This window comes from Salvelinus alpinus, chromosome 34 (genome assembly GCF_045679555.1).
Source record: "Salvelinus alpinus chromosome 34, SLU_Salpinus.1, whole genome shotgun sequence".
Classification (NCBI taxonomy): domain Eukaryota; kingdom Metazoa; phylum Chordata; class Actinopteri; order Salmoniformes; family Salmonidae; genus Salvelinus; species Salvelinus alpinus.
Window position 1 is genome coordinate 6,712,169 of NC_092119.1, and position 20,908 is coordinate 6,733,076.

The following is a 20,908-nucleotide window of genomic DNA, read 5'->3' on the forward strand; positions in this document are numbered from 1 at the left end:
GCTTCAACTGGAAGCCAGTGGAGAGAGCGGAGGAGCGGGGTGACGTGAGAGAACTTGGGAAGGTTGAACACCAGACGGGCTGCGGCGTTCTGGATGAGTTGTAGGGGTTTAATGGCACAGGCAGGGAGCCCAGCCAACAGCGAGTTGCAGTAATCCAGACGGGAGATGACAAGTGCCTGGATTAGGACCTGCACCGCTTCCTGTGTGAGGCAGGGTCGTACTCTGCGAATGTTGTAGAGCATGAACCTACAGGAACGGGTCACCCCCAAGTCATCAGACTGCTGAACAGCTTCTACCCCCAAGTCATCAGACTGCTGAACAGCTTCTACCCCCAAGTCATCAGACTGCTGAACAGCTTCTACCCCCAAGCCATTAGACTGCTGAACAGCTTCTACCCCCAAGCCATTAGACTGCTCAACAGCTTCTACCCCCAAGCCATCAGACTGCTGAACAGCTTCTACCCCAAAGCCATCAGACTGCTGAACAGCTTCTACCCCCAAGCCATCAGACTGCTGAACAGCTTCTACCCCCAAGCCATCAGACTGCTGAACAGCTTCTACCCCCAAGCCATTAGACTGCTGAACAGCTTCTACCCCCCCAAGCCATAAGACTCCTGAACAGCTTCTACCCCCAAGCCATCAGACTGCTGAACAGCTTCTACCCCCAAGCCATTAGACTGCTGAACAGCTTCTACCCCCAAGCCATCAGACTGCTGAACAGCTTCTACCCCCAATCCATTAGACTGCTGAACAGCTTCTACCCCCAAGCCATTAGACTGCTGAACAGCTTCTACCCCCAAGTCATTAGACTCCTGAACAGCTTCTACCCCCAAACCATCAGACTCCTGAACAGCTTCTACCCCCAAACCATTAGACTGCTGAACAGCTTCTACCCCCAAGCCATCAGACTGCTGAACAGCTTCTACCCCCAAGCCATTAGACTGCTGAACAGCTTCTACGCCCAAGCCATCAGACTGCTGAACAGCTTCTACCCCCAATCCATTAGACTGCTGAACAGCTTCTACCCCCAAGCCATTAGACTGCTGAACAGCTTCTACCCCCAAACCATCAGACTCCTGAACAGCTTCTACCCCCAAACCATTAGACTCCTGAACAGCTTCTACCCCCAAACCATTAGACTCCTGAACAGCTTCTACCCCCAAACCATCAGACTGCTGAACAGCTTCTACCCCCAAACCATTAGACTCCTGAACAGCTTCTACCCCCAAACCATTATACCCCTGAACAGCTTCTACCCCCAAACCATCAGACTGCTGAACAGCTTCTACCCCCAAACCATAAGACTCCTGAACAGCTTCTACCCCCAAACCATCAGACTGCTGAACAGCTTCTACCCCCAAGCCATTAGACTCCTGAACAGCTTCTACCCCCAAACCATCAGACTGCTGAACAGCTTCTACCCCCAAGCCATCAGACTGCTGAACAGCTTCTACCCCCAAACCATTAGACTCCTGAACAGCTTCTACCCCCAATCCATTAGACTGCTGAACAGCTTCTACCCCCAAGCCATTAGACTCCTGAACAGCTTCTACCCCCAAGTCATTAGACTCCTGAACAGCTTCTACCCCCAAACCATCAGACTGCTGAACAGCTTCTACCCCCAAGCCATTAGACTGCTGAACAGCTTCTACCCCCAAACCATAAGACTGCTGAACAGCTTCTACCCCCAAGCCATTAGACTGCTGAACAGCTTCTACCCCCAAACCATCAGACTGCTGAACAGCTTCTACCCCCCAAGCCATTAGACTGCTGAACAGCTTCTACCCCCAAACCATCAGACTGCTGAACAGCTTCTACCCCCAAGCCATTAGACTGCTGAACAGCTTCTACCCCCCAAGCCATTAGACTGCTGAACAGCTTCTACCCCCAAACCATCAGACTGCTGAACAGCTTCTACCCCCCAAGCCATTAGACTGCTGAACAGCTTCTACCCCCAAACCATCAGACTGCTGAACAGCTTCTACCCCCAAACCATCAGACTGCTGAACAGCTTCTACCCCCAAGCCATCAGACTGCTGAACAGCTTCTACCCCCAAACCATTAGACTGCTGAACAGCTTCTACCCCCAAACCATCAGACTGCTGAACAGCTTCTACCCCCAAACCATCAGACTGCTGAACAGCTTCTACCCCCAAACCATTAGACTGCTGAACAGCTTCTACCCCCAAACCATTAGACTGCTGAACAGCTTCTACCCCCAAACCATCAGACTGCTGAACAGCTTCTACCCCCAAACCATTAGACTGCTGAACAGCTTCTACCCCCAAACCATTAGACTCCTGAACAGCTTCTACCCCCAAGCCATTAGACTGCTGAACAGCTTCTACCCCCAAGCCATTAGACTGCTGAACAGCTTCTACCCCCAAGCCATTAGACTGCTGAACAGCTTCTACCCCCAAGCCATTAGACTACTGAACAGCTTCTACCCCCAAACCATTAGACTGCTGAACAGCTTCTACCACCAAGCCATTAGACTGCTGAACAGCTTCTACCCCCAAGCCATCAGGCTGCTGAACAGCTTCTACCCCCAAACCATCAGACTGCTGAACAGCTTCTACCCCCAAACCATCAGACTGCTGAACAGCTTCTACCCCCAAGCCATCAGACTGCTGAACAGCTTCTACCCCCAAACCATTAGACTGCTGAACAGCTTCTACCCCCAAACCATTAGGCTGCTGAACAGCTTCTACCCCCAAGCTATTAGACTGCTGAACAGGTAATGGCTACTCGGACTGCTAACATTGACCCCTGTTTTGATTGAATGACATTCTTGCACTGGCTCTATACGCCCTGACACAACCTACATACAATCACACACACACAATACACACACACACTACATACGCTCACACACACACACACGCTCACACACACACACTACATACGCTCAAATACACACACACACACACACATTATTATGTTATTGACATGGTAGGACTGGTACATCTAGTCTATGGTGTCATTACTGTTATTGACATGGTAGGACTGGTACATCTAGTCTATGGTGTCATTATTGTTATTGACATGGTAGGACTGGTACATCTAGTCTATGGTGTCATTATTGTTATTGACATGGTAGGACTGGTACATCTAGTCTATGGTGTCATTACTGTTATTGACATGGTAGGACTGGTACATCTAGTCTATGGTGTCATTATTGTTATTGACATGGTAGGCCTGGTACATCTAGTCTATGGTGTCATTATTGTTATTGACATGGTAGGACTGGTACATCTAGTCTATGGTGTCATTATTGTTATTGACATGGTAGGACTGGTACATCTAGTCTATGGTGTCATTATTGTTATTGACATGGTAGGACTGGTACATCTAGTCTATGGTGTCATTATTGTTATTGACATGGTAGGACTGGTACACCTAGTCTATGGTGTCATTACTGTTATTGACATGGTAGGACTGGTACATCTAGTCTATGGTGTCATTATTGTTATTGACATGGTAGGACTGGTACATCTAGTCTATGGTGTCATTATTGTTATTGACATGGTAGGACTGGTACATCTAGTCTATGGTGTCATTATTGTTATTGACATGGTAGGACTGGTACATCTAGTCTATGGTGTCATTATTGTTATTGACATGGTAGGACTGGTACATCTAGTCTATGGTGTCATTATTGTTATTGACATGGTAGGACTGGTACATCTAGTCTATGGTGTCATTATTGTTATTGACATGGTAGGACTGGTACATCTAGTCTATGGTGTCATTATTGTTATTGACATGGTAGGACTGGTACATCTAGTCTATGGTGTCATTATTGTTATTGACATGGTAGGACTGGTACATCTAGTCTATGGTGTCATTATTGTTATTGACTTTCTTAATTTTTACCTCTGCATTGTTGGTAAAAGGCTTGTAAGTAAGCATTTGACAGTAAGGTCTACATTTGATTTGATATAATTAAATCATTCCAATTCTATTGTACTGTAAATGTTTTAGGAACATGTGCCATGTCATGGCAACTCAGACTCTCTTGGTGCTCTCCATATTAGGAGAGAAAGGTGTTCCACTTGATTGACTGATGTAATTATTAGGGGGGTTCTTACCTTTACAGTGTTTCAGAAACAGAGGTCTCTCCAGGGGAAGGTTGAACATCACATACTGCTGGACCAGAGACAGGGACCCACAGCCACTGCTGAACTGGCCTTTACACCTGAAACAGACGTCAAACCTTGTGACGGCCATTCATGCATGTTGCATAGAGTAGATACCCTGTGTTTTCTAAGCTGCTGTTAGAACCAGTTCTAATGAGGCAAAGTCACCACTGAGGTGTCATACGGTGTATAAATGGACTGGTCCAGAGGTAGAGAGCCCAGCCAGTCTGTGTACATAGCAACCGCCTGGCTAACAGCTTGGTAGTGGGCTGCTACAGTAGGAGGAACCAGGCTGGTAGTGGTCTGTTACAGTAGGAGGAACCAGGCTGGTAGTGGGCTGCTACAGTAGGAGGACCAGGCTGGTAGTGGGCTGCTACAGTAGGAGGAACCAGGCTGGTAGTGGGCTGCTACAGTAGGAGGACCAGGCTGGTAGTGGTCTGCTACAGTAGGAGGACCAGGCTGGTAGTGGGCTGCTACAGTAGGAGGACCAGGCTGGTAGTGGGCTGCTACAGTAGGAGGACCAGGCTGGTAGTGGGCTGCTACAGTAGGAGGACCAGGCTGGTAGTGGGCTGCTACAGTAGGAGGACCAGGCTGGTAGTGGGCTGCTACAGTAGGAGGACCAGGCTGGTAGTGGGCTGCTACAGTAGGAGGACCAGGCTGGTAGTGGGCTGCTACAGTAGGAGGACCAGGCTGGTAGTGGGCTGCTACAGTAGGAGGAACCAGGCTGGTAGTGGTCTGCTACAGTAGGAGGACCAGGCTGGTAGTGGTCTGCTACAGTAGGAGGAACCAGGCTGGTAGTGGTCTGCTACAGTAGGAGGAACCAGGCTGGTAGTGGGCTGCTACAGTAGGAGACCAGGCTGGTAGTGGGCTGCTACAGTAGGAGGATCCAGGCTGGTAGTGGGCTGCTACAGTAGGAGGAACCAGGCTGGTAGTGGGCTGCTACAGTAGGAGACCAGGCTGGTAGTGGGCTGCTACAGTAGGAGGATCCAGGCTGGTAGTGGGCTGCTATAGTAGGAGGAACCAGGCTGGTAGTGGGCTGCTACAGTAGGAGGACCAGGCTGGTAGTGGGCTGCTACAGTAGGAGGAACCAGGCTGGTAGTGGTCTGCTACAGTAGGAGGAACCAGGCTGGTAGTGGGCTGCTACAGTAGGAGGAACCAGGCTGGTAGTGGTCTGCTACAGTAGGAGGAACCAGGCTGGTAGTGGTCTGCTACAGTAGGAGGAACCAGGCTGGTAGTGGTCTGCTACAGTAGGAGGAACCAGGCTGGTAGTGGGCTGCTACAGTAGGAGACCAGGCTGGTAGTGGTCTGCTACAGTAGGAGGAACCAGGCTGGTAGTGGGCTGCTACAGTAGGAGGAACCAGGCTGGTAGTGGGCTGCTACAGTAGGAGGACCAGGCTGGTAGTGGTCTGCTACAGTAGGAGGACCAGGCTGGTAGTGGGCTGTTACAGTAGGAGGAACCAGGCTGGTAGTGGTCTGCTACAGTAGGAGGAACCAGGCTGGTAGTGGGCTGCTACAGTAGGAGGAACCAGGCTGGTAGTGGGCTGCTACAGTAGGAGGAACCAGGCTGGTAGTGGGCTGCTACAGTAGGAGGAACCAGGCTGGTAGTGGGCTGCTACAGTAGGAGGACCAGGCTGGTAGTGGTCTGCTACAGTAGGAGGACCAGGCTGGTAGTGGGCTGCTACAGTAGGAGGAACCAGGCTGGTAGTGGGCTGCTACAGTAGGAGGAACCAGGCTGGTAGTGGGCTGCTACAGTAGGAGGACCAGGCTGGTAGTGGGCTGCTACAGTAGGAGGAACCAGGCTGGTAGTGGTCTGCTACAGTAGGAGGACCAGGCTGGTAGTGGTCTGCTACAGTAGGAGGACCAGGCTGGTAGTGGGCTGCTACAGTAGGAGGAACCAGGCTGGTAATGGGCTGCTACAGTAGGAGGAACCAGGCTGGTAATGGGCTGCTACAGTAGGAGGAACCAGGCTGGTAGTGGGCTGCTACAGTAGGAGGAACCAGGCTGGTAGTGGTCTGCTACAGTAGGAGGAACCAGGCTGGTAGTTGGCTGCTACAGTAGGAGACCAGGCGGGTAGTGGGCTGCTACAGTAGGAGGAACCAGGCTGGTAGTGGTCTGCTACAGTAGGAGGACCAGGCTGGTAGTGGGCTGTTACAGTAGGAGGACCAGGCTGGTAGTGGTCTGCTACAGTAGGAGGAACCAGGCTGGTAGTGGGCTGCTACAGTAAGAGGACCAGGCTGGTAGTGGTCTGCTACAGTAGGAGGAACCAGGCTGGTAGTTGGCTGCTACAGTAGGAGACCAGGCGGGTAGTGGGCTGTTACAGTAGGAGGACCAGGCTGGTAGTGGGCTGCTACAGTAGGAGGACCAGGCTGGTAGTGGGCTGCTACAGTAGGAGGACCAGGCTGGTAGTGGGCTGCTACAGTAGGAGGAACCAGGCTGGTAGTGGGCTGCTACAGTAGGAGGAACCAGGCTGGTAGTGGGCTGCTACAGTAGGAGGACCAGGCTGGTAGTGGTCTGCTACAGTAGGAGGAACCAGGCTGGTAGTGGGCTGCTACAGTAGGAGGAACCAGGCTGGTAGTGGGCTGCTACAGTAGGAGGAACCAGGCTGGTAGTGGGCTGTTACAGTAGGAGGAACCAGGCTGGTAGTGGTCTGCTACAGTAGGAGGAACCAGGCTGGTAGTGGGCTGCTACAGTAGGAGGAACCAGGCTGGTAGTGGGCTGCTACAGTAGGAGGAACCAGGCTGGTAGTGGGCTGCTACAGTAGGAGGAACCAGGCTGGTAGTGGGCTGCTACAGTAGGAGGACCAGGCTGGTAGTGGTCTGCTACAGTAGGAGGACCAGGCTGGTAGTGGGCTGCTACAGTAGGAGGAACCAGGCTGGTAGTGGGCTGCTACAGTAGGAGGAACCAGGCTGGTAGTGGGCTGCTACAGTAGGAGGACCAGGCTGGTAGTGGGCTGCTACAGTAGGAGGAACCAGGCTGGTAGTGGTCTGCTACAGTAGGAGGACCAGGCTGGTAGTGGTCTGCTACAGTAGGAGGACCAGGCTGGTAGTGGGCTGCTACAGTAGGAGGAACCAGGCTGGTAATGGGCTGCTACAGTAGGAGGAACCAGGCTGGTAATGGGCTGCTACAGTAGGAGGAACCAGGCTGGTAGTGGGCTGCTACAGTAGGAGGAACCAGGCTGGTAGTGGTCTGCTACAGTAGGAGGAACCAGGCTGGTAGTTGGCTGCTACAGTAGGAGACCAGGCGGGTAGTGGGCTGCTACAGTAGGAGGAACCAGGCTGGTAGTGGTCTGCTACAGTAGGAGGACCAGGCTGGTAGTGGGCTGTTACAGTAGGAGGACCAGGCTGGTAGTGGTCTGCTACAGTAGGAGGAACCAGGCTGGTAGTGGGCTGCTACAGTAAGAGGACCAGGCTGGTAGTGGTCTGCTACAGTAGGAGGAACCAGGCTGGTAGTTGGCTGCTACAGTAGGAGACCAGGCGGGTAGTGGGCTGTTACAGTAGGAGGACCAGGCTGGTAGTGGGCTGCTACAGTAGGAGGACCAGGCTGGTAGTGGGCTGCTACAGTAGGAGGACCAGGCTGGTAGTGGGCTGCTACAGTAGGAGGAACCAGGCTGGTAGTGGGCTGCTACAGTAGGAGGAACCAGGCTGGTAGTGGGCTGCTACAGTAGGAGGACCAGGCTGGTAGTGGTCTGCTACAGTAGGAGGAACCAGGCTGGTAGTGGGCTGCTACAGTAGGAGGAACCAGGCTGGTAGTGGGCTGCTACAGTAGGAGGAACCAGGCTGGTAGTGGGCTGCTACAGTAGGAGGACCAGGCTGGTAGTGGTCTGTTACAGTAGGAGGACCAGGCTGGTAGTGGTCTGCTACAGTAGGAGGAACCAGGCTGGTAGTGGGCTGCTACAGTAGGAGGACCAGGCTGGTAGTGGGCTGCTACAGTAGGAGGAACCAGGCTGGTAGTGGTCTGCTACAGTAGGAGGAACCAGGCTGGTAGTGGTCTGCTGCAGTAGGAGGAACCAGACTGGTAGTGGGCTGTTACAGTAGGAGGACCAGGCTGGTAGTGGGCTGCTACAGTAGGAGGAACCAGGCTAGTAGTGGTCTGCTACAGTAGGAGGAACCAGGCTGGTAGTGGGTTGTTACAGTAGGAGGAACCAGACTGGTAGTGGTCTGCTACAGTAGAAGGACCAGGCTGGTAGTGGTCTGTTACAGTAGGAGGACCAGGCTGGTAGTGGTCTGCTACAGTAGGAGGAACCAGGCTGGTAGTGGGCTGCTACAGTAGGAGGAACCAGGCTAGTAGTGGTCTGCTACAGTAGGAGGAACCAGGCTGGTAGTGGGCTGTTACAGTAGGAGGAACCAGACTGGTAGTGGTCTGCTACAGTAGAAGGACCAGGCTGGTAGTGGTCTGTTACAGTAGGAGGACCAGGCTGGTAGTGGTCTGCTACAGTAGGAGGAACCAGGCTGGTAGTGGGCTGCTACAGTAGGAGGAACCAGGCTGGTAGTGGTCTGCTACAGTAGGAGGACCAGGCTGGTAGTGGGCTGCTACAGTAGGAGGACCAGGCTGGTAGTGGTCTGTTACAGTAGGAGGACCAGGCTGGTAGTGGGCTGCTACAGTAGGAGGACCAGGCTGGTAGTGGGCTGCTACAGTAGGAGGAACCAGGCTGGTAGTGGGCTGCTACAGTAGGAGGAACCAGGCTGGTAGTGGGCTGCTACAGTAGGAGGACCAGGCTGAAGGAGGTGCAAAGCTCCACATCGGAGATTGGAGTATCTATAGATCGGACCACTTTAAGCCGTGCACTCCACAAAGCTGGGCTTTACGGAAGAGTGGCCAGAAAAAAGCCTTGCTTAAAGAAAAAGATAAGCAAACATGGGAAACTCCCCAAACATATGGAAGAAGGTACTCTGGTCAGATGAGACTAAAAATTAGTTTTTTGGCCATCAAGTAAAACGCTATGTCTGGCGCAAACCCAACACCTCTCATCACCCCGAGAACACCATCACCAACCATTTTTCTTCGGCAGGGACTGGGAAACTGGTCAGAATTGAAAGAATGATGGATGGCGCTAAATACAGGGAAATTCTTGAGGGAAACTTGTTTCAATCTTCCAGAGATTTCAGACTGGGATGGAGGTTCACTTTCCAGCAGGACAATGACCCTAAGCATACTGCTAAAGCAACACTTGAGTGGTTTAAGGGGAAACATTTAAATGTCTTGTAATGTCCTAGTCAAAGTCCAGACCTCAATCCAATTAAGAATCTGTGGTATGACTTAAAGATTGCTGTACACCAGCGGACCCCATCCAACTTGAAGGAGCTGGAGCAGTTTTGCCTTGAAGAATGGGCAAAAATCCCAGTGGCTAGATGTGCCAAGCTTATAGAGACATACCCCAAGAGACTTGCAGCTGTAATTGCTGCAGAGAGGTGGAAGAGAGGGAGAGGGAGGTGGAAGAGAGGGAGAGAGGTGGAAGAGAAGGAGAGGAGAGAAGTAGAGAAGGAGAGGAGAGATCAAGGGGAAGGAGAGAGAGTTGGAGGGGAAGGAGAGAGAGGGGAAGGAGAAGAGAGATAGAGGTGGAGGAGAGAGGGAGAGATCATCTTACCAGCCAGGGTAGAGCAGGTAGCGTGCTCTCATCATCTGCGCCTCAGAGAAGCTGCTCTCAGACAAAATAATCTTCACATCCTCATTCCTATAGAAGAGAATGATGCATTGTTACGCAAGGAACCATGAGAATTACTGAAAGATTAAGACAGAAATGAGTTAAAACTCCATTAGGCTAATCTACCTGGTAACAGCTCCTCTCTCTGCCAGGATGAAGACAGCGCTGGGATTGGCTGACCGGATCAGCTGCTGTACGGTTTGGAGGATCGGGTTCTTCTGTTCTGCTGCCAGTCCAGTGAAGACGATCGTACTCACTATACCTTGGCTGCACTGCTCCACCAGCTTCGGGAAGACAAATCTAGAAGGTAGAATCAGATATACACTCAGAACGGCTACCTCACTTTCATATCATCAGTTATGGCACAGAGGGGTTTATCTCAGAGAAGGAGAGGGGGGCCCGCAGGCCTTGGTAGCGGGCCACGTCGGTGGCACTGTATTATCCTCCAAGCGGGCAAAGAAGACGTTTAGTTTGTCTGAAAGCGTGACGTCGGTGTCCGTGACGTGGCTGGTTTTCTTTTTGTAGTCCGTAATTGCCTGTAGACCCTGCCAGATAAGCCTCGTGTCTGAGCCGTTGAATTGCGACTCCACTTTGTCCCTATAACGACATTTCGCTTGTTTGATTGCCTTGCGGATCGGTTATATTGGTTATAAGAAATGATAGCGGATTCATTTAGTTAAATAATAATTGGGTTGGAGTCTGCAAAACGGCAGCCATGCAGTACGGCGCCATCTTTTAGAAATTTAAGGAATGAATCCGAGCCTCACTCCTATCACCTGTGGAAGGCGGGGCTTCCAGCGAGGTGTGGATTTCATTGGCCTCATCAGTAGTGATTGTAGATTCAACCGAAGTGGCGAGTGTGACTCCCCATAGTATGTTGTAACTCATTTCCCTCCTTCAGGGAACAGTAGCTAGTCATAACTTTACGTTTATTTTGAGTGGTTCTCTTTTTGTAGACTGATCGCTGACTCATGCTATGTCGCACCTGTATGAGGGGTGAGGAGAGGTGAGATGGGGTGAGGAGAGGTGAGATGGGGTGAGGAGAGGTGAGGAGAGGTGAGATGGGGTGAGGAGAGGTGAGGAAAGGTGAGATGGGGTGAGGAGAGGTGAGGAGAGGTGAGATGGGGTGAGGAGAGGTGAGATGGGGTGAGGAGAGGTGAGATGGGGTGAGGAGAGGTGAGATGGGGTGAGGAGAGGTGAGGAGAGGTGAGATGGGGTGAGGAAAGGTGAGATGGGGTGAGGAAAGGTGAGATGGGGTGAGGAGAGGTGAGATGGGGTGAGGAAAGGTGAGATGGGGTGAGGAGAGGTGAGATGGGGTGAGGAAAGGTGAGGAGAGGTGAGGAAAGGTGAGATGGGGTGAGGAGAGGTGAGATGGGGTGAGGAGAGGTGAGATGGAGTGAGGAGAGGTGAGATGGGGTGAGGTGGAGAGGAGAGGTGATGATCCGTGGCAGCTGTATAGTTTTCTAAGAGGAAAGGTGTGACTAGAGCTGTTGCGGTGACCGTATTACCGCCACACCGGCGGTCACCAGTCGTGAAGGCAGTCAAATTCACCTGACCGCTTAGTCACGGTAATTAGGCTTCTCCCAGCTCTGATGCTGCTGATGGTCATTAGTAGTCTACCAAACTTGCTACCTGCCTGGTACTCAGCACTCTATTGTCCCTCTAACCCCTCTGACATCAAAACAAATGTTTTGGAAAATCTATTCAAACAGTTCATGAGAGCCCATGAGCTCATGTTGTGTAACATTTCTATTGGCTTTGCAATTGCACTAGAAAACAGAGTGATGGCCTCTATTAAAAAGAGGAGGATCCCATCAGCTTTTTATAGGCTAGGTCTACTATATTTATTTCTCAACTTTCCTGATATTGAGCACATTGCTTCTCTTTACAACAGGAGTATAGCCTACCAGGCTGAAAATGAACCACGAGAAAACGTCCTCCATTCGCTATTTAAGTGCATAGATTGTTTCTTTTTTCCCAGCTGCCCCTGTTTCGATACAGGTGCATGAAAATGGTCCATTCTAAATCAAAGCAAATTTCACACATATATTATTTACTATATGTCAAGACAATATTACATCAAGAATAGTCTGATGGGTGACAATATTAGCCCATCACTTGTGAATTATATATTATCACTTGTGAATTATGCCCAGCGCAAGGCAAGAAACAAAGCCCTTTTTTTGTGTGACTTTTTCTAATCATAGTCGCATACCTCACGTAGCCTAGGCCATAGGCCTATATGTTTTGATAAGGTTTGTATCACAACTAAAGTGGCCAAATAACTTCTTAAAATTAAGCACATTAATCTGCTTTACAACGGAGTGTAGAGCCTAACTATATACATACACAGCGCGTGAGTTTCAAGTTTGGGAAGATCATTTTCACCATAGAAATTGACCTTTATAATAAAAGCATTACCTGCATCATTGCATTTGTGGTCACTGATGATAATGGTGTTTTCCGCTAATGGAAGATTTGCACTTATAGCCTACTGTTGTGCACATTGCGGCGCTTATAATGTGAAGAAATAGCCTAATAGTTTATCCACATTTTCAGCTAAACGTTCTGATCTGTTGCGTCAGCCACATTGCGGAAATTTTTGTTTGTTTGTTTTATTCTAGTGGTTGTAATAATTTGGGATCTATTGCATCCCACAACTATCCCAGACTATGTCTGGAATATTTATTTCTCACACAGAATAGGTCAACTTTTGTACTATGGGGGATAGTAGATTGACATAGGCTAATGCATTCGCTGTTCGTTAGGTCTACTCATCTTGTTGGCTGACGAAAAGTAAATGTGGACAGTTCTTGAATATGCACCTCGGAATTGGATATTGCGTCCCTGATGTGTCTGTCTTCACTTGTAGCCTGTGAGAAAGACCTGATCACATGATGGAGAGCCATGTGAGTGAGAGGTGCTTCGGAGCAGGCAGCACTCCGGGCCAAGGGCACGACGCAGCACTCCGGGCCAAGGGCACGACGCAGCACTCCGGGCCAAGGGCACGACGCAGCACTCCGGGCCAAGGGCACGACGCAGCACTCCGGGCCAAGGGCACGACGCAGCACTCCGGGCCAAGGGCACGACGCAGCACTCCGGGCCAAGGGCACGACGCAGCACTCCGGGCCAAGGGCACGACGCAGCACTCCGGGCCAAGGGCACGACGCAGCACTCCGGGCCAAGGGCACGACGCAGCACTCCGGGCCAAGGGCACGACGCAGCACTCCGGGCCAAGGGCACGACGCAGCACTCCGGGCCAAGGGCACGACGCAGCACTCCGGGCCAAGGGCACAACAGCCACTGGCCACAAAAGTAACGTATTTTTTTAGGGTGCATTACGGTCACAAAGGGGATGCCACCGTGAAATTCGAGGCATAATCAAGTGCTTGTCAAATTGTGAATGAGAGACTGATGAAGTGTGTACAGCCTGCGCAAAAAAACAAAGCAGAGCTCATGCCTTTCAAGCAACTTTTTTCAAATCATCATTAGAGTCGCATCATGCAGCCTTACAATGTATTAATCTAAACATATCAGGCCAATGTTTATAGAACAACTAAAGGACCTGTTTCTTTGTTAACCAATCGAGACAGAATAGCAGCATGTTCACAATCCCTCAAATCATTTGGAGAAAATATCCTTTCTATGTTATTCAGCTTTCTTCAATTGTAATCTTCATCCTATAAAAGAATATAAAATAATACCACGGAATTCTAAGCAAATCTTGTCTGCTAAATGAACTAGTGTAGCCCACAGACATTTGGCATAGCCAGATCAGGACCTAACATTAGGACAACTCAGAGTATGCTATTCTGTTCTTTAGACCTGTCTAAAATAAATAATGGGTTTATTGTGAAGGTGTAGGATATATTAAATGGATTTTTTTGAATTTCTTTAAAATGTAGATGTTTCAAAGGTCTGCATCAGTGGCTTGTAGAATGTGTGTGGAAGCCAGGAGATGCTAAATGTGTTTATGTTAATTAACGGTCAATTACCGTGAGACCGGCAGTTATTTGCTTGACAATCACTGTTTTGACGAAATTTCCGACACAGGCTCATGTGTGACCAGTGGAAGGTGTCCTGACCTGTGTTCCATGTATGAGCTGAGAGGGTCCACACAGGCTGTGACCGCCCCGATGGTGAAACAGGCCTGGACCACAGCATCTGGATGGGACAGCACCGCCTGGACCACATCTAATACATCTGTACATCTAGAGATAGAGACAGAGAGATAGTCAGGGTTAAGACTGGACCACGTCTAATACATCTAGAGACAGAGACAGAGAGATAGTCAGGGTTAAGACTGGGCCACGTCTAATATATCTGTACATCTAGAGATAGAGACAGAGAGATAGTCAGGGTTAAGACTGGGTCACATCTAATACATCTATACAGACACAGGAAAAAGAGATTTAACCAGTGGATTATAAACAGAAAGATCATCAGTGACACCAGCAGCTAATGGAGGGTCTGTCTGTCTGGTTGACTTCTGTAGCTACATGCTACTATAACAGAGCTAATGGAGGGTCTGTCTGTCTGGTTGACTTCTGTAACTACATGCTACTATAACAGAGCTAATGGAGGGTCTGTCTGGTTGACTTCTGTAACTACATGCTACTATAACAGAGCTAATGGAGGGTCTGTCTGTCTGGTTGACTTCTGTAACTACATGCTACTATAACAGAGCTAATGGAGGGTCTGTCTGTCTGGTTGACTTCTGTAACTACATGCTACTATAACAGAGCTAATGGAGGGTCTGTCTGTCTGGTTGACTTCTGTAACTACATGCTACTATAACAGAGCTAATGGAGGGTCTGTCTGTCTGGTTGACTTCTGTAACTACATGCTACTATAACAGAGCTAATGGAGGGTCTGTCTGTCTGGTTGACTTCTGTAACTACATGCTACTATAACAGAGCTAATGGAGGGTCTGTCTGTCTGGTTGACTTCTGTAGCTACATGCTACTATAACACAGCTAATGGAGGGTCTGTCTGGTTGACTTCTGTAACTACATGCTACTATAACAGAGCTAATGGAGGGTCTGTCTGGTTGACTTCTGTAACTACATGCTACTATAACAGAGCTAATGGAGGGTCTGTCTGGTTGACTTCTGTAGCTACATGCTATTATAACAGAGCTAATGGAGGGTCTGTCTGGTTGACTTCTGTAACTACATGCTACTATAACACAGCTAATGGAGGGTCTGTCTGTCTGGTTGACTTCTGTAGCTACATGCTACTATAACAGAGCTAATGGAGGGTCTGTCTGTCTGGTTGACTTCTGTAACTACATGCTACTATAACAGAGCTAATGGAGGGTCTGTCTGTCTGGTTGACTTCTGTAACTACATGCTACTATAACAGAGCTAATGGAGGGTCTGTCTGTCTGGTTGACTTCTGTAGCTACATGCTACTATAACAGAGCTAATGGAGGGTCTGTCTGTCTGGTTGACTTCTGTAACTACATGCTACTATAACAGAGCTAATGGAGGGTCTGTCTGGTTGACTTCTGTAACTACATGCTACTATAACAGAGCTAATGGAGGGTCTGTCTGGTTGACTTCTGTAGCTACATGCTACTATAACAGAGCTAATGGAGGGTCTGTCTGGTTGACTTCTGTAGCTACATGCTACTATAACAGAGCTAATGGAGGGTCTGTCTGGTTGACTTCTGTAACTACATGCTACTATAACAGAGCTAATGGAGGGTCTGTCTGGTTGACTTCTGTAACTACATGCTACTATAACAGAGCTAATGGAGGGTCTGTCTGTCTGGTTGACTTCTGTAGCTACATGCTACTATAACAGAGCTAATGGAGGGTCTGTCTGTCTGGTTGACTTCTGTAACTACATGCTACTATAACAGAGCTAATGGAGGGTCTGTCTGGTTGACTTCTGTAACTACATGCTAGTATAACAGAGCTAATGGAGGGTCTGTCTGTCTGGTTGACTTCTGTAGCTACATGCTACTATAACAGAGCTAATGGAGGGTCTGTCTGGTTGACTTCTGTAACTACATGCTACTATAACAGAGCTAATGGAGGGTCTGTCTGTCTGGTTGACTTCTGTAACTACATGCTACTATAACACAGCTAATGGAGGGTCTGTCTGTCTGGTTGACTTCTGTAGCTACATGCTACTATAACAGAGCTAATGGAGGGTCTGTCTGGTTGACTTCTGTAGCTACATGCTACTATAACAGAGCTAATGGAGGGTCTGTCTGTCTGGTTGACTTCTGTAACTACATGCTACTATAACAGAGCTAATGGAGGGTCTGTCTGTCTGGTTGACTTCTGTAGCTACATGCTACTATAACAGAGCTAATGGAGGGTCTGTCTGTCTGGTTGACTTCTGTAGCTACATGCTACTATAACACAGCTAATGGAGGGTCTGTCTGTCTGGTTGACTTCTGTAACTACATGCTACTATAACAGAGCTAATGGAGGGTCTGTCTGGTTGACTTCTGTAACTACATGCTACTATAACAGAGCTAATGGAGGGTCTGTCTGGTTGACTTCTGTAACTACATGCTACTATAACAGAGCTAATGGAGGGTCTGTCTGGTTGACTTCTGTAGCTACATGCTATTATAACAGAGCTAATGGAGGGTCTGTCTGTCTGGTTGACTTCTGTAGCTACATGCTACTATAACACAGCTAATGGAGGGTCTGTCTGTCTGGTTGACTTCTGTAACTACATGCTACTATAACAGAGCTAATGGAGGGTCTGTCTGGTTGACTTCTGTAACTACATGCTACTATAACACAGCTAATGGAGGGTCTGTCTGGTTGACTTCTGTAGCTACATGCTACTATAACAGAGCTAATGGAGGGTCTGTCTGTCTGGTTGACTTCTGTAACTACATGCTACTATAACAGAGCTAATGGAGGGTCTGTCTGTCTGGTTGACTTCTGTAGCTACATGCTACTATAACAGAGCTAATGGAGGGTCTGTCTGGTTGACTTCTGTAGCTACATGCTACTATAACACAGCTAATGGAGGGTCTGTCTGGTTGACTTCTGTAGCTACATGCTACTATAACAGAGCTAATGGAGGGTCTGTCTGGTTGACTTCTGTAACTACATGCTACTATAACAGAGCTAATGGAGGGTCTGTCTGGTTGACTTCTGTAGCTACATGCTACTATAACAGAGCTAATGGAGGGTCTGTCTGGTTGACTTCTGTAGCTACATGCTACTATAACAGAGCTAATGGAGGGTCTGTCTGGTTGACTTCTGTAACTACATGCTACTATAACAGAGCTAATGGAGGGTCTGTCTGTCTGGTTGACTTCTGTAGCTACATGCTACTATAACAGAGCTAATGGAGGGTCTGTCTGGTTGACTTCTGTAACTACATGCTACTATAACAGAGCTAATGGAGGGTCTGTCTGTCTGGTTGACTTCTGTAACTACATGCTACTATAACAGAGCTAATGGAGGGTCTGTCTGGTTGACCTCTGTAGCTACATGCTACTATAACAGAGCTAATGGAGGGTCTGTCTGTCTGGTTGACTTCTGTAACTACATGCTACTATAACAGAGCTAATGGAGGGTCTGTCTGGTTGACTTCTGTAACTACATGCTACTATAACAGAGCTAATGGAGGGTCTGTCTGTCTGGTTGACTTCTGTAACTACATGCTACTATAACAGAGCTAATGGAGGGTCTGTCTGTCTGGTTGACTTCTGTAACTACATGCTACTATAACAGAGCTAATGGAGGGTCTGTCTGTCTGGTTGACTTCTGTAGCTACATGCTATTATAACAGAGCTAATGGAGGGTCTGTCTGTCTGGTTGACTTCTGTAACTACATGCTACTATAACAGAGCTAATGGAGGGTCTGTCTGTCTGGTTGACTTCTGTAACTACATGCTACTATAACAGAGCTAATGGAGGGTCTGTCTGTCTGGTTGACTTCTGTAGCTACATGCTACTATAACAGATGATGTTAGAGACCGGTACACAGCTTAATGTGTACATACCCAGGAATGAGCAGCAGTAGGCGGGGCTTCCCTCCAGATGCTCTCTGTGTCTCCAGGAAGCAGGACAGGTAGCGCTGCAAGTGGGAGGTGGAGAAACCATCACTGCTGTCTGGACGGTATACCACCCACCTACACATCAACACACACAGGGGAAACACTACAGTTAGACACCATCACTGCAGTCTGGACGGTATACCACCCGCCTACACATCAACACACACAGGAGAAACACTACAGTTAGACACCATCACTGCAGTCTGGACCTGGACGGTAGACAACCCGCCTACACATCAACACACACAGGAGAAACACTACAGTTAGACACCATCACTGCAGTCTGGACCTGGACGGTAGACAACCCGCCTACACATCAACACACACAGGAGAAACACTACAGTTAGACACCATCACTGCAGTCTGGACCTGGACGGTAGACAACCCGCCTACACATCAACACACACAGGAGAAACACTACAGTTAGACACCATCACTGCTGTCTGGACCTGGACGGTAGACAACCCGCCTACACATCAACACACACAGGAGAAACACTACAGTTAGACACCATCACTGCAGTCTGGACCTGGACGGTAGACCACCCACCTACACATCAACACACACAGGAGAAACACTACAGTTAGACACCATCACTGCTGTCTGGACCTGGACGGTAGACAACCCGCCTACACATCAACACACACAGGAGAAACACTACAGTTAGACACCATCACTGCAGTCTGGACCTGGACGGTAGACAACCCGCCTACACATCAACACACACAGGAGAAACACTACAGTTAGACACCATCACTGCTGTCTGGACCTGGACGGTAGACCACCCGCCTACACATCAACACACACAGGAGAAACACTACAGTTAGACACCATCACTGCAGTCTGGACCTGGACGGTAGACAACCCGCCTACACATCAACACACACAGGAGAAACACTACAGTTAGACACCATCACTGCAGTCTGGACCTGGACGGTAGACCACCCGCCTACACATCAACACACACAGGAGAAACACTACAGTTAGACACCATCACTGCAGTCTGGACCTGGACGGTAGACCACCCGCCTACACATCAACACACACAGGAGAAACACTACAGTTAGACACCATCACTGCTGTCTGGACGGTATACCACCCGCCTACACAACAACACACACAGGAGAAACACTACAGTTAGACACCATCACTGCTGTCTGGACGGTAGACCACCCGCCTACACATCAACACACACAGGAGAAACACTACAGTTAGACACCATCACTGCTGTCTGGACCTGGACGGTAGACAACCCGCCTACACATCAACACACACAGGAGAAACACTACAGTTAGACACCATCACTGCTGTCTGGACCTGGACGGTAGACAACCCGCCTACACATCAACACACACAGGAGAAACACTACAGTTAGACACCATCACTGCAGTCTGGACCTGGACGGTAGACCACCCGCCTACACATCAACACACACAGGAGAAACACTACAGTTAGACACCATCACTGCAGTCTGGACCTGGACGGTAGACAACCCGCCTACACATCAACACACACAGGAGAAACACCACAGTGGGAAACATCACAGTGGGGAACACCACAGTGGGGAACTCCACAGTGGGGAACACCACAGTGGGAAACATCACAGTGGGGAACACCACAGTGGGGAACACCACAGTGGGTCAGGGTTATAGTTGAAACACCACAGTGGGGAACTCCACAGTGGGGAACACCACAGTGGGGAACTCCACAGTGGGGAACTCCACAGTGGGTCAGGGTTATAGTTGAAACACCACAGTGGGGAACACCACAGTGGGTCAGGGTTATAGTTGAAACACCACAGTGGGGAACACCATAGTGGGGAACACCACAGTGGGTCAGGGTTATAGTTGAAACACCACAGTGGGGAACACCACAGTGGGTCAGGGTTATAGTTGAAACACCACAGTGGGGAACACCACAGTGGGGAACACCACAGTGGGTCAGGGTTATAGTTGAAACACCACAGTGGGGAACACCACAGTGGGGAACACCACAGTGGGGAACACCACAGTGGGGAACACCACAGTGGGTCAGGGTTATAGTTGAAACACCACAGTGGGGAACACCACAGTGGGGAACACCACAGTGGGGAACACCACAGTGGGTCAGGGTTATAGTTGAAACACCACAGTGGGGAACACCACAGTGGGTCAGGGTTATAGTTGAAACACCACAGTGGGGAACACCACAGTGGGGAACACCACAGTGGGGAACACCACAGTGGGGAACACCACAGTGGGGAACACCACAGTGGGTCAGGGTTATAGTTGAAACACCACAGTCAGACACATACTGTACTGTGGGCCAGAGTTATAGTTCCTATTCACGTGTATTACCTTCCTCCTTCTCTGTTCAGCTGGACCAGGAAGTTAACCAGTCTGTTCTTGTGGCTGCCCGGTAGTCCAGAGATGATGGTTATAACCACCTGTTATCATACAAACACACAGGTACATCAGACTCCTGGACTATCAACACAAACACACAGGTACATCAGACTCCTGGACTATCAACACAAACACACAGGTACATCAGACTCCTGGACTATCAACACAAACACACAGGTACATCAGACTCCTGGACTATCAACACAAACACACAGGTACATCAGACTCCTGGACTATCAACACAAACACACAGGTACATCAGACTCCTGGACTATCAACACAAACACACAGGTACATCAGACTCCTGGACTATCAACACAAACACACAGGTACATCAGACTCCTGGACTATCAACACAAACACACAGGTACATCAGACTCCTGGACTATCAACACAAACACACAGGTACCTCAGACTCCTGGACTATCAACACAAACACACAGGTACCTCAGACTCCTGGACTATCAACACAAACACACAGGTACATCAGACTCCTGGACTATCAACACAAACACACAGGTACATCAGACTCCTGGACTATCAACACAAACACACAGGTACCTCAGACTCCTGGACTATCAACACAAACACACAGGTACATCAGACTCCTGGACTATCAACACAAACACACAGGTACCTCAGACTCCTGGACTATCAACACAAACACACAGGTACCTCAGACTCCTGGACTATCAACAAGTAGAATT

General features: G+C 49.2%; 1 protein-coding gene across 1 annotated transcript in view; it reads right to left on the reverse strand.

Annotated features, from left to right (window-relative positions):
- The window catches only part of dnaaf9 (dynein axonemal assembly factor 9), a 126,554-nt gene that overhangs the window by 27,303 nt on the left and 78,343 nt on the right, over nt 1-20,908 (reverse strand). Inside the window, exons 25-30 of the mRNA XM_071382351.1 lie at nt 20,154-20,242; nt 17,764-17,892; nt 13,865-13,990; nt 9,906-10,079; nt 9,723-9,809; nt 4,091-4,197 (exon numbers count right to left, since the gene is read on the reverse strand). Coding sequence (XP_071238452.1) covers nt 4,091-4,197; nt 9,723-9,809; nt 9,906-10,079; nt 13,865-13,990; nt 17,764-17,892; nt 20,154-20,242 — 712 coding nt within the window. The remainder of the gene's footprint in view (nt 1-4,090; nt 4,198-9,722; nt 9,810-9,905; nt 10,080-13,864; nt 13,991-17,763; nt 17,893-20,153; nt 20,243-20,908) is intronic.